The sequence below is a fragment of the Mytilus californianus genome, unplaced genomic scaffold, assembly GCF_021869535.1.
Source record: "Mytilus californianus isolate M0D057914Y unplaced genomic scaffold, xbMytCali1.0.p SCAF_4, whole genome shotgun sequence".
Lineage (NCBI taxonomy): Eukaryota > Metazoa > Mollusca > Bivalvia > Mytilida > Mytilidae > Mytilus > Mytilus californianus.
Window position 1 is genome coordinate 21093538 of NW_026262690.1, and position 13927 is coordinate 21107464.

The 13927-nt window shown below is 33.7% G+C and overlaps 2 protein-coding genes and 1 long non-coding RNA gene across 7 annotated transcripts in view; 1 reads left to right on the forward strand and 2 right to left on the reverse strand.

Moving 5' to 3' along the window:
- LOC127737672 (uncharacterized) overlaps positions 1-13927 on the forward strand; it is a 139422-nt gene that overhangs the window by 51760 nt on the left and 73735 nt on the right. The gene's annotated exons all lie outside the window — the stretch shown is intronic.
- The window catches only part of LOC127737650 (bifunctional glutamate/proline--tRNA ligase-like), a 107903-nt gene that overhangs the window by 48425 nt on the left and 45551 nt on the right, over positions 1-13927 (reverse strand). Inside the window, exons 21-24 of one of the 5 annotated variants that reach the window (XM_052248505.1) lie at positions 5062-5271; positions 2290-2502; positions 1559-1771; positions 170-382 (exon numbers count right to left, since the gene is read on the reverse strand). In XM_052248505.1, coding sequence (XP_052104465.1) covers positions 170-382; positions 1559-1771; positions 2290-2502; positions 5062-5271 — 849 coding nt within the window. The remainder of the gene's footprint in view (positions 1-169; positions 383-1558; positions 1772-2289; positions 2503-5061; positions 5272-13927) is intronic. The other 4 variants (XM_052248506.1, XM_052248504.1, XM_052248509.1 and 1 more) reach the window with 4 other exon arrangements.
- On the reverse strand, positions 9652-13599 carry LOC127737667 (uncharacterized). Its single transcript, XM_052248531.1, has 2 exons — positions 12817-13599; positions 9652-10833 (listed from the first exon to the last, which is right to left on the reverse strand). Exons 1-2 carry the CDS (start codon positions 12899-12901, stop codon positions 10319-10321), a joined length of 600 nt encoding a protein of 199 aa, XP_052104491.1. The 5' UTR covers positions 12902-13599; the 3' UTR covers positions 9652-10318.

Consider the following 13927-nt stretch of genomic DNA (forward strand, 5'->3'; position numbering starts at 1 on the left):
ACTTTCATTGCAGGCGAAACAAAAAGCAATTAAATTAACATTCATGCAAAATATGCATTTAACATTGACACTGTTAAACTGAGCATATTTGAGGGCAGCCATTTTGTTTGAAGGTGTTTTCTGCAAACCAAACAACACCATAGTCATATACTACTGAAAGAGTACTTACCTTGGCTGCTTTATCAGACTTCAACTGCCGTACTTTATCACCCTGGGCTGCTATTTTGTTATTAATATCAACAGCAGACCCTCCTGTGGATGCTGCAGCTGGTGGTGTTCCAGTGGAAGGAGGAACACAGCCTGGTTTCCAGTCAGAACCAGTAGCAGATTTGTAGTCAGCTTTCAATGCCACGAGAGCCTTCACTGCTGCATCAATGTCAGCCTATTTTAAATAAAACATGATGTTTTTTTACAACTTTTCAGTCAAAGCAAACCTTCACATATTTGGTAATTATGTGTTGTTAGGTTGCTTTTTCATTGACATTTTCTATGGATACATTACTGTGGATTCATTTTTATTCGTGGTATACCAATTTTCGTGGGTTTCGTGGGTCACAGCGAACCACGAATTTAAGAACTCAACGAAGAATAGTCCCGAGAAATGTGTATGGAGTCGGATGTTTATTTCCGGTTATGTTATGCAGTTCTAGTATAGTGTTGACTGTCGATAAACACTGTTACATAACACGTGTTTTTATTAAAAGAAGATACAAGTATTTTGATTAAATTAATAATGAATATATCGAATATCAGTGATAATTTACTTTTTAAAATTGAATAAAACTGTTGATGGAAAATAACTGCAAGTTGTTAATTACCGTGTCATAGTGTGGTTTACTGGTGATTAAAAATCAATATGATTAAGTACGTGGATATTGCCCGTAGGTAATATTGTTTATGACAGGAACATTTATTTTCACACCTTTTACTTATATGGCTGTTTATTATATCGTGATTAGGGAAATGAACTTTCAATCATAGAGTTTTGAATGTCTTATAAAATTCCGACAAGAATTTATAAATTGTAAAACAAACAAGTAATTAGTTGTCTCTGTCCATTATTGTAATAGAAGTTTTCAATGAACACTTTAACCTAGAATGACCAAGCGAGGATTTTGACAATTCAATACTTTTTCAATGAATTCCTTCTTTTTTGTTTGTTTTATTATTGATCAAACCAAGGAGGTTATATGATCTCCTAAATTAAAAAGAAATCCACGAATTACGTATCTGATTTTTTTTCTTTTTGTAATCAGCGATCCACGAATTTACGTATACCACGAAACGTCTTTTTTTCTCTATCCACGAAAATTGATACCCACGAAAATAAATGAATCCACAGTATTATTCGTGGGACATTAATTTTTGTCGATTTTGTAGGCATATGTGAACCATGAATTTGAATGTTCAACAGAATACAAATTACCAATAGGCTTGTTAGCAGTATAAGTGATAACCATGAAATCAAGTCTCTACCCAAGAAAATACAATTTTTCTTGAATAAGTTTTCAGTGAACTAAAGAATACTATACTCATATACTACTCAAAGACATCTTACCTTAGGTGCTTTATCAGACTTCAACTGTCGGACTTTATCACCCTGGGCTACTATTTTGTTATTGATATCAACAGCAGACTCTCCTGTGGATGCTGCAGCTGGTGGTGTTCCAGTGGAAGGAGGAACACATCCTGGTTTCCAGTCAGAACCAGTAACAGATTTGTAGTCAGCTTTTAATGCCAGGAGAGCCTTCACTGCTGCTTCAATGTCAGCCTATTTTAATCAAAACATGATATTTTTAGTTTTTAGCATTAACAGTATTTTCTATCAAAGCAAACTTTCACATATTTGGTAACTGTGTGTTGTTGGGTTGCCCTTTTATTGATATTTATTCAATTTATTACTATGAATAAAAGAAGATGTGGAAAAAAGTAAAGTAGTGAGTAAAATGTGGAAAAAAGTAAAGTAGTGAGTAAATTTACCTTTGAATTAGTTATTTATCAAATGCTTTGTCCTTTTCAAATGAAACAAAAGACCAATATTTGTATTTTGTAAAAGTTATTGCCAACACTTTTACTACCTTTACAATTTTTAACTTTTCCCAACATTAGAATATCATTTTCCCACATACAATGAGGTGACCATTGGGGAATTACATTTCAGAGTGTCTTTTCTTAAATACATACTTTTAATGTAGTTATTTAAAATTACATTATAAATGTGTTACAATTCCATAAAATTTTCTGTAATAGAACAATACTATAATCAAATACTACTAAAAGATTCATTACCTTAGCTGCTTTATCAGACTTCAACTGTCGGACTTTATCACCCTGGGCTGCTATTTTGTTATTGATATCAACAGCAGACCCTCCTGTGGATGCTGCAGCTGGTGGTGTTCCAGTGGAAGGAGGAACACAGCATGGTTTCCAGTCAGAACCAGTAGCAGTTTTGTAGTCAGCTTTCAATGCCATGAGAGCCTTCACTGCTGCATCAATGTCAGCCTATTTTAAATAAAACATATTGATGACTTATTTTTACAAAATTGAGTTGGTAGAATATGGGATGCTTGCTGAAAGCTGTCTGCAACAACAAACTATGTATAATAGATACAACAATCACCAATTATAACATTTGTAACTTTAACAACATGTATGTAAATTTGTTTCAAAAAGAATCATCACTAATCAAAAATAAATGTGGATAGTGTCCACATGTGGACACAGATGATGCCCCCGCTTGCATAGCATATAGTTATAAAGGGACATAACTGAAGAATGGTACAAGTGACGCTACCCAAATTTGAACTTGATATGAGTTTTGTGGTAATAAGCATTGTGTGTAAGTCTCATAACATTTGGTTGAGGCTAACTTAAGTAGAGAACAGAAAGTAAAAATTCAGCAATTTTTCAATTTGTAAACACACATAACTCTAGAACGGTTGTGTATAAGTTTTATAACATTTGGTTGAGACAAACTAAAGTTAGAGAACGGAAACGAAAAATTCAGCAATTTTTATGTATATAAAGGGACATAACTCAAGAATGGTAAAAGTGTTCTCACCAAATTTCGTACTTAATCTGTATTATGTAGTAATAAGCATTGAGTATAAGTTTCATAACATTTGGTTGAGGCAAACTAAAGTTAGATAACGGAAACAAAAAAATTGCACTTGATCTTAGTTTTGTGGTAATGAATATTGTGTATAGGTTTCATAATGTTTGGTTGGGGCAAACTTAAGTTACAGAATGGAAACTAAAAATTTTGCAATCTTTCGATTTATAAAGGGGCATCACTCAATAATAGTTAAATTGACATTACCCAAATTCAACTTGATCTGTGTTTTATCAGTGGAAGTCAAAATTAAACATTGCATTGTATAAAGCATTGATTGTAGTTGATTCAACTATAATCATGGACAAAGGAAGATAACTCCAATTTTAATAAAATGCTCCACTGGGCGCAGCTTGATACGACCGCAGAGGTCGATCCCTGAACAGTTGGGGCAAGTATGGACACAACATTCAAGCTTGATACAGCACTGAATTTGGATTGTGATTAAATATTTGACACAGCACAGGTTTCTGACACAGAATGAATGTGGTCTAAGAACTTAAAAATTTTTAATTTACCTATTCAAACCATATCATTATTATTTGCTTTTATATATAAATCAGAAATAACCAATTTAAAATGGAAAATTTTAAAGAAAAAAAAATCCCCCCCCCCAAATTTTTTGAACCCCCTTATGATTCATCACCCCCAAACTCAATCCCAGCCTTCCGTTTGTGGTATGGTACCTGCAGTACAATTTCAGAGATATCCATACACTTGAACACAAGTTATTGTCTGGAAACTAGAAAAATGCTTGTTTTTTGGCCCCTTTTGGCCCCAAATTCCTAAACGTTTAGGGCAATTACCCCCAAACTGAAACCCAGCTTTACCTTTGTGATATGGAACCTTGTAGTACAGTTTCATGAAGATCCATACACTCACACACAAGTTATTGTCATGAAACTAGAAACATGCTTGTTTTTTGCCCCTTTTTTGGCCCCTAATTCCTAAAATTTTGAAGCAATTACCCCCAAAATCAATCCCAGCCTTCCCTTTGTGGTATGGTACCTTGCAGTACAATTTCAGAGAGATCCATACACTTGAACACAAGTTATTGTCTGGAAACTAGAAAAATGCTTATTTTTGGCCCCTTTTTGGCCCCTAATTCCTAAACTTTTTGGGCAATTACCCCCAAAGTCAATTCCAGCTTTCCCTTTGTGATATGGAACCTTGTGGTACAATTTCAGAGAGATCCATACACTAACACACAAGTTATGTCTGGAAGTTACAAAAATGCTTATTTTTGGCCCCTAATTCCTTAACTGTTGGTACCATAACCCCCAAAATCAATCCCAATATTCCTTTTGTGGTATTGAACCTTATGGTAAAATTTGATAGAGATCCATTCACTTAAACTTAAGTTAGAGTGCGAAAACCAATGTGTCTTCGGACGACGCAGAAAATTTTTTTTGCGGTGGTAAAAAAATTACTTGATATTTAGAAGAAAATAAAAATTTTGCAATTTTTCCATTTATAAAGGGGCATAACTCTAGAACGGTTAAAGTGACGCCACCAAAATTCAAACTTGATCTGTGTTTTGTGGTAATAAGCATTGTGTATAAGTTTCATAACATTTGGTTGAGGCAAACTCAAGTTAGAGAATGGAAACCAATTTTGGGATGTACGTACGTACAGACAGACAAGGGTAAAACTTAATGCCCCCACCGCTACGGAGGGGGCATAACAAGTTTATTTCTGAGAAATTTGACCCTGATCTGGAGGAACCATAGACATTTAAATATTTCACCAAAATTCCAATTTTTTCTTCATTCACAAATCAAATTAATTCAGACAGGGGAAACTGCACTCAGAAAAAGAACTGGCCACAAAAAAAAACTTTCTGAAATATAATATTCAGTAATAAAAGTGATAAAACATCATTAATATCTTTTATTTACGAAGATTTGTAGATGTATCTAATAAATTAAAAATTTTCACTAAATTCTTACTTTTGCAGCCTTCGCACTCTTAAGATCCCTGACTTTATTACCCTGGGCTGCAATCTCTTCATTCAGTTTTCCAGCATCACATTTTACAGAACTTGTTGTTGCAGGCAGTGTGGCCTTTGGTGGATCATCTGGTTTCCAGTCCTTACCAGTGGCAGCCTTATATTCAGCTTTCAGGGCTAACAGTATCTTAACTTCAGTATCAATCAACTCCTTAACATTAGGGAAAACAATATAATATTGAAAAAAAATTAAAAAAATTGTTTCACAGGTAAAATGTATCAATAAATAAATGTGGATAGTGTCCACATGTGGACACAGATGATGCCCCCGCTTGCATATCATATAGTTATAAAGGGACATAACTGAAGAACGGTAAAAGTGACACTACCCAAAATTTTGTGGTAATAAGCATTGTGTGTAAGTCTCATAACATTTGGTTGAGGCTAACTTAAGTAGAGAACAGAAACTAAAAATTCAGCATTTTTTCTATTTGTAAACACGAATAACTCTAGAAGGGTTGTGTATAAGTTTCCTAACATTTGGTTGAGGCAAACTAAAGTAAAAACGGAAACAAAAAATTTGTACTTGATCTTAGTTTTGTGGTAATGAATATTGTGTATAGGTTTCATAATGTTTGGTTGGGGCAAACTTAAGTAACAGAAAGGAAACTAAAAATTTTGCAATCTTTCGATTAAAAAGGGGCATAACTCAATAATGGTTAAAGTGACAATACCCAAATTCAACTTGATCTGTGTTTTATCAGTGGAAGTCAAAATTAAACATTGCATTGTATAAAGCATTGATTGTAGTTGATTCAACTATTATCATGGACAAAGGAAGATAACTCCAATTTTAAAAAATAATCAAAGCGCGAAAGCGCTGTAAAGGCAGTTAATTACAGGTTGTGTGTATTTTTAGTCCAGTTATATCATTATCTTGCATAGTACATTGTACTTATCAGAGGTGGCTTTCAGTATTTAAGATTTAGAGTTCTCTTGGCGTTAATATTGATTCACTTATAGGGTCTTTGCATCGGCACTAAACACATTTATTTAAAAACCAGTTGTTGGCATGACACGGGTTATGTTCTTCTCATATATGTTATGATGGTATGATACTAAACCCCTAACGGGAAGGATTGTGCCTGATATTCATATGATGAAGACATAATCTTTCAATCAGTTTAATTGAAGTCTGGAGCTGGCATGTCAGTTAACTGCTAGTAGTCTGTTGTTATTTATGTATTATTGTCATTTTGTTTATTTTCTCTGGTTACATCTTCTGACATCAGACTCGGACTTCTCTTGAACTGAATTTTAATGTGCGTATTGTTATGCGTTTACTTTTCTACATTGACTAGAGGTATAGGGGGAGGGTTGAGATCTCATAAACATGTTTAACCCCGCCGCATTTTTGCGCCTGTCCCAAGTCAGGAGCCTCTAGCCTTTGTTAGTCTTGTATTATTTTTAATTTTAGTTTCTTGTGTACAATTTGGAGTTTAGTATGGCGTTCATTATCACTGAACTAGTATATATATTTGTTTAGGGGCCAGCTGAAGGACGCCTCCGGGTGCGGGAATTTCTCGCTGCATTGAAGACCTGTTGGTGGCCTTCTGCTGTTGTCTGTTCTGTGGTCGAGTTGTTGTCTCTTTGACACATTCCCCATTTCCATTCTCAATTTTATCTAATGATATTGAACAAGTTTTATGAATGTCATATTCTGAGCACTATATGAAGGCGATTGTTCTCACTTGTTTATGAACTGGTGCATTATGTCCAGTTTGTACCTTTTTTATCTATGTTTATAGTCAAATACTGTTTAAAATAGTTTGGCATTTTCTTTTAAGTAATAAGTAAATGTTATCGACTGTATTTTATTCAACTTTGCAAATGTGGTTTGTTACTGGTAAGTACAATGTATGGATGATAGTTGTTTCATTGGCAATCATAACACATCTCCTTATTTATATAATGATCTATATTCAACGACCTCAGGTACAAAAAAATGTATGTAACTAAACTATGATGGGAAACCTTTGACTTCTTTCTTTAATATAAACTTTTGATTTGGTACCATAGAACTATGTAGAATAAATGTACATTGCAACATGTCAACTCTTTCAATGACAATACTTTTTTTAGAAACTATAACTCCAAGCAAAATTATATTTCCAAGTATAAAGTAATTTATGAATGAAACAAGAGTGCACAAGCTGAAATGTCTCGCCTTCTTTACTAATCATTGATATTATGTTGATAGTCCTAAATATAAAGCTTTATTACAACTGTCACATAAACTTAACATTAACCAAGTAAACTAAACATTGACCAATGAACCAAGAAAATGAGGTCAAGGTCAGATGAACCATGCTAGGCAGGCATGTACAGCTAACAATTCTTCCAAACAACAAATATAGTTGACCTATTGCTTATAGTTTAAGAAAAACAGACCAAAACACAAAAACTTTAAACTGAGCAATGAACCTTGAAAATGAGGTCAAGGTAAAAAAAAACCTGCGTGACTGACATATAGATCATAAAATATTTCCATACACCAAATATAGTTGAACTATTGCATATAGTATTAGAAAAAAAGACAAAACTCAAAAACTTAACTTTGACCACTGAACCATGAAAATGAGGTCAAGGTCAGATGACACCTGCCAGCTAGACATGTACACCTTACAATCATTCCATACACCAAATATAGTAGACCTATTGCATACAGTATAAGTAAACAGACCAAAACACAAAAACTTAACTATAACCACTGAACCATGAAAATGAGGTCAAGATCAGATGACACCTGCCAGTTGGACATGTACACCTTACAGTCCTTCCATACACCGAATATACTAGACCTATTGCTTATAGTATCTGAGATATGGACTTGGACCACCAAAACTTAACCTTGTTCACTGATCCATGAAATGAGGTCGAGGTCAAGTGAAAACTGTCTGACGGGCATGAGGACCTTGCAAGGTATGCACACTTTTTTTTCAAGTAGTCACTGAACCATGAAAATGAGGTCAAGGACATTGGACATGTGAATGACGGAAACTTCGTAACATGAGGCATCCATATACAAAGTATGAAGCATCCAGACCTTCCACCTTCTAAAATATAAAGCTTTTAAGAAGTTAGCTAACGCCGCCGCCGGATCACTATCCCTATGTCGAGCTTTCTGCGACAAAAGTCGCAGGCTCGACAAAAAGGAGTTCTTAATTAAGTAATAAACTGATTCGCTGAGCGCAGCTGGATACACCCACAGAGGTCCAACCCTGAACAGTTGGGGCAAAAATGGACACAATATTCAAGCTTGATACAGGTCTGAATTTGGATTGTAATTAAATATTTGACATATTATAGTTTCTGAATAAATGTAGTCAAAGAACTTGAAATCGGTTATATGAATTGAATTTATATTCAATTAAAGATTTCTTGCTGTTGTGCAATACACTGTGCTGTTGCGCAATACTTAATAAATCTGTTGCCAGACTATAAACAAATAAAGTTCAATTTCTTCTCAATGTCATATTTGAAATTTATGAAAATCAATAGGGAGATTACATCAATAGCTATAAATAATTCACCAAAGTTTCATGCGAACTGCTTAAAGCATTTTTGAGTTGTTGTCCAAAAACTGGAAAATCCCCCCCTTTTTAATGAATAAAACCCCATAACTCAGAAATGTAAAATCTAAAATTTATAAAATTCTAAAGGGAGCTTACGGATTGATAATTTAGTCTTAGATGCAAGATTTTTTTATCAGTTGTTTGTGGCTTTGAACTAGCTGTCAGTAAATGCGAGTACTCTCAGATCTGTACTTAGTGTCTTTTTGTTGTTTGGATGTACAACTACCCGGCCACGTCCACTTGTATTTGTATTTATCCATCTGATGAGTTAAGCCTCTTTCAACTGATTTTTATAGTTCGCTCTTATATTGTACTGTTACACCACTGTCCCAGGTTAGGGGGTGGGTTGGGATACCGTGAACATGTTTAACCCCGCCACATTCTGTATGTACATGTATGTGCCTGTCCCAAGTCAGGAGCCTGTAATTCAGTGGTTGTCGTTTGTTTATGTGTTGCATATTTGTTATTCGTTCATTTTTTGTACATAAATTAGGCCGTTAGTTTTCTTGTTTGAATTGTTTTACATTGTCATTTCGGGGCCTTTTATAGCTCACTGTGCGGTATGTGCTTTGCTCATTGTTGAAGGCCGTACTGAGACCTATAGCTGTTAATTTCTGTGTCATTTGGTCTCTTGTGGAGAGTTGTCTCATTGGCAATCATACCACATCTTCTTTTTTATATTTACATCAACAGATATAAACAATTCACCAAAGTCAAGGTGAGACAACAAAACTTAGTTGTAAGATCTCTGAAATTTTTTACACGGTACAAGTTTTTCTAATTGTTGGAGATTGTATGGTGACAGTAACACCTGTAACTGCTTAACCCATTTCTTATGCACTTTGGTTCGATAAACTCACTGAATATCATACCACATCTCCTTATTTTTATATGCATTACAATTTACATGTGCATGTAATTGTAAATAATATTTATATATATATATCAGAACAAACTTCATTGCGTCACTTTTATTTATGCATCCTTTGGCACAATACAAGTTCTAAAATTACACAACATAAAACAACTAAATGTTATTTCAGATGAAAGTTTTGTTTCAGTTCCATTCATAGGATTTATTAGAATTTTGTATGTTTTGCAAAGTCCAATAATTAGCTCTATGTGCACGTGTTAATTGGAGACTTTTCTATCCCGTATAAGAGTTTTGGAACTAATTCTGTTTCTTTTTTTGAAAAAAGTGAGCAAACAAATCTTGCACATTTAAACCTTTGTCTGCCATCACACTGTCACCTGGATCACATAATTGAACTATTCTACATCTTTCAACTATTTCACAGTCACTGGTACAACCAACATATGCATTAGAGACATAGTTGACTAAACCACCAGGTGTCGAACATACAAGTATTTTCAGTGTTTCTGTTTTTATATGATGAAAAGGTTGCCTGAGCTCTAGGAGCTTTAGGTTTTATCACGGGATATTCTGTGCTGTCAATAATAATCCAAGTTGTAGGAAACTTTAATTCTAAGTTGGATGGCGAAAAATACCTGACTAAACCACTAAATGGCCAAGTGTTAGCCTCACGCCACTGTTTAGACATAAAAACAATCCATGTTTACACAATATTCTTAACACTAGTTTCAATCTAGAATCTAGACAGTTCAAAGTTGGTTGTATAATGCATCAATTTCATCAAAGTCATAAAAAAACTGATTTTCAAATGACACCCTATCAATTTGAAAATATATGTAACTCAAACAATGTGCTGTTGGACCAAGTGTGGTCAAAACAAATAAAAATTTAGTATACAACTCTAAACCTGTATAAAAATGCATGGCTGTGTCACGTGTCTTCATTTCAAAATTCTCTGCTGAAAATATAGGCATTGATGGTGTTTGCGTAATTCCATCTGTGAATCTCAACATTAGCTCGGCAGTTGGTGGTGGACAGTCATAAATCCTGTCTGCAGAATGAATTACTTCTTCAGGAAAACCAACTTTACAATCAAAACTTTCCTCTAGATTTCTACTACAATATTCATCAAGTTTAGTTCTTTTGTTTTCACAGGAAACTGCCCTGATTTTTCTTTTTGCGGACGATTCAGTCTCTTGCTTGGTCCAGGAAAATAGGCTGGGATTGGCAGTAGACTTAAGTCTCTGTATGGTGGGTTTGTGCCCTGAAAAAGGTTATAAAACATTTGTTTTTTGATAATTAAATGAACTTCCATTAGCAATGCATACTTTGTACAGAAGCAAGTTAACTCGTACCATTGTAAACTCGTACCACGTAAACTCGTACCAACGTAAACTCGTACCACTGGGAAGTCGTACCAATCAGACTCGTACCACTGCAAACTCGTACCATTAAAAATATATTCAAAAATACGAAAGTTTTATGATTTTTTTTTTGGTAAACTAAATAAAAAAAGTTGAATTACTTGAATTTTATACTAGATTTTAATGAAAACTTAGACAAAAATATGAATGTTTTATGATTATTATTTTTTTAAGCTTTATACAAAAAATTAAAATATCTTTGAAATTTATACCAGATTTTAATGAAAACTTAGACAAAAATAATGTAATTTCTTAATTACCATGCTAATAAATATATTAAATTCCTTTGATTGTGTGATTATTGGTTGATTATTAACTAATCAACTTGTTTTTTTTTTATCTTTAACTAATCAACTTGTATAATCATATACGTGTAAGCATGGTCATACATATTCTGCTGAAATGTGCTGAATATTGTATAAAAATAAATTTCATACTTTCTAACTGTTGGTCATAAACAATTTTAAACCTTTAAAACACAATCAATAAATTCTTTCATTAAATAAAATTCCTTTTAGAAACAATAAAAAAATACCCAAATCTATTCAATGTTACTGATTTGGAATGATTAAAAATTAAATCAAATAGTTGTCAGTAAAAGTTTAAAAAAGAGTCTATTCAAGGGAGACAAAAAAGCCAATCTGCCACGGTTTTCTCTATCCAATTAGACAAGGAAAATTAGCTACAAATTGGTTATTGTAATTTCAAATTATATACATTTTACAGACTTAAGAGGTATTGAGTGAAATTAAAGTATATATTCATCATTAAACACCATTTGAATGCATTTAAATAAGTTGGTACGAGTTTACAATGGTATGAATTTACCGTGGTACGAGTTAGCAGTGGTACGAGTTAGCAGTGGTACGAGTTTGCATTGGAACGAGTTTTTGTTTAGTGGTACGAGTTGACATTGGTACGAGTTACAATGGTACGAGATAACTATAATTCCTTTGTACTCGTAACCTGGCAAAATATTAACTAGATTTATTCATTACAATCTGGATAAAACTATGTTAGCCTGATTCAATGTACATCAAAATGTATGTTATGTAAATCCAAAGGACAAACAATGAGAGACGTATGCAACAAACATACATTGTTTGTACCTAAATAACTATAATATAGATGAGAGCATGTCATTGTTTTGTTCCTGTTAACATTGTCATTGATATTTTTCAAGAAAGTCTATGAGGCAAAGCTTATGCATTCCTGTCATTACTACATAAGCATAATTACTGCTAAAATAATTCTCAGTATGATATACCTCTTGTAAGAAATCATTATAATTGTAGCAAGCACCAAAAAATCTCAAACAGATCACATTGAATCGTAATCCAAAAAATTATGACGTCTTGAATACACCTTATCGCTATTTAGTCCAATCCGGAAAAAACAGTCATTTAGACAACTTCCTGTTTGGGTCAACAGGCCGCAAACAAAGGTCATCAGTAACGAGCTGAGGGAGGGAAAAATTTAGAAAGCGATCAATAGGAAACTTTGATAGATTATGATCCACTTTTTCCAAACTCAAATTAAAGTCAAAAAAATATTGTGTTTGAAGTATTTACGATGTTTTAAACAGGTCTCATTAAAAAGTATCATGCATGGTGCATTGTTTAAACAGGGTCCCAGATAGCGTCAACTGGATGAAAAAGTTTTGTAATTTTAGAACTTATCCGGAATGGAATAAATAGCGATTAGGTGTATTAACCACCCCCTTTTATTCTAAAACGATAATTGCGGTTGTAAACTGACTTTGGTTTATTCGCATGGCGATTACATTTATAACTATATATTTTAAAAAGAAAATAGAGTTTTACCATGAACAGTTTCCTGCACGTAGTCTTTTTCAGTAAAATGTGCCTTGCAAACAACAGCTGATTGAGATGGACTCCACGATTTCATCGTGTTCTCGTCCAATCTGCGTATGGGCCATGGCGTTGATCCAACTTTTCCTTCTTTTTAAGTCATTTGGAAATGCATGTCCTCCTCTTAAATGACATCCAGGTACACAACAACAAGTACTTGGCATCGTTAATAAAATATGCAACTGTAATAGTTGCACAGTGCAGAAACCGGAAGTTGAAGTACAGGATCGGCTACCACGGCGCCACCTATTCAGGAACGATAATTTGCTACTTTATATAACTGCGAAATAACAATAACGTTAGACGGGTTCGCGTGCATAAACAGAAATGCGCTTTAAATTGTATAATATAATTCATGTTCAGTCGACCTTTAATTATTATATCAACGACTGAAATGATTTATAAACATCTAGATTGCAGATAACACTCGAAATTAACCCGTCCTCTTTCCACAAGGAATTCAAATAATTCTAGTTTGTCAATCGGTTGACTGCTTATAATGTAAAATACAAATATATCAAAAGTTTTTAAAACTAACAAAACACAATGATCGTTTCTCTATTTCCCAATGTAAATGAAATGAGACAAAAAACATTTTATACCACAATAAGAAGAGGAGAGAATCAACATTTTCCGGATCTACTTGGAGCTAAATGACCCCCCACGTAGATAAGTTGGATATCGCGGAAAGAAATATTAACACGGCAACTAGAAAGGCATTAAAGCACTGCCTTTAAAAATTACTTGATATTTAGGAAAATAAAAATTTTGCAATTTTTCCATTTATAAAGGAGCATAACTCTAGAACGGTTAAAGTGACTCCACCAAAATTCAAACTTGATCTGTGTTTTGTGGTAATAAGCATTGTGTATAAGTTTCATAACATTTGGTTGAGGCAAACTTAAGTTAGAGAACGAAAACTAAAAATTTTGCAATTTTTCCATTTATAAAGGGGCATAACTCTAGAACGGCTAAAGTGACGCCATCAAAATTCAAACTTGATCTGTGTTTTTTGGTAATAAGCATTGTGTATAAGTTTCATAACATTTGGTTGAGGCAAACT

Coding starts and splice junctions, on each gene's coding strand:
- LOC127737667 (XM_052248531.1), bottom strand. CDS start 12,901: ATGAAATCGTGGAGTCCATCTCAATCAGCTGTTGTTTGCAAGGCACAT. Junction 10,834..12,816: donor CGTGCAGGAAACTGTTCATG/GTAAAACTCTAT, acceptor AACCTTTTTCAG/GGCACAAACCCACCATACAG.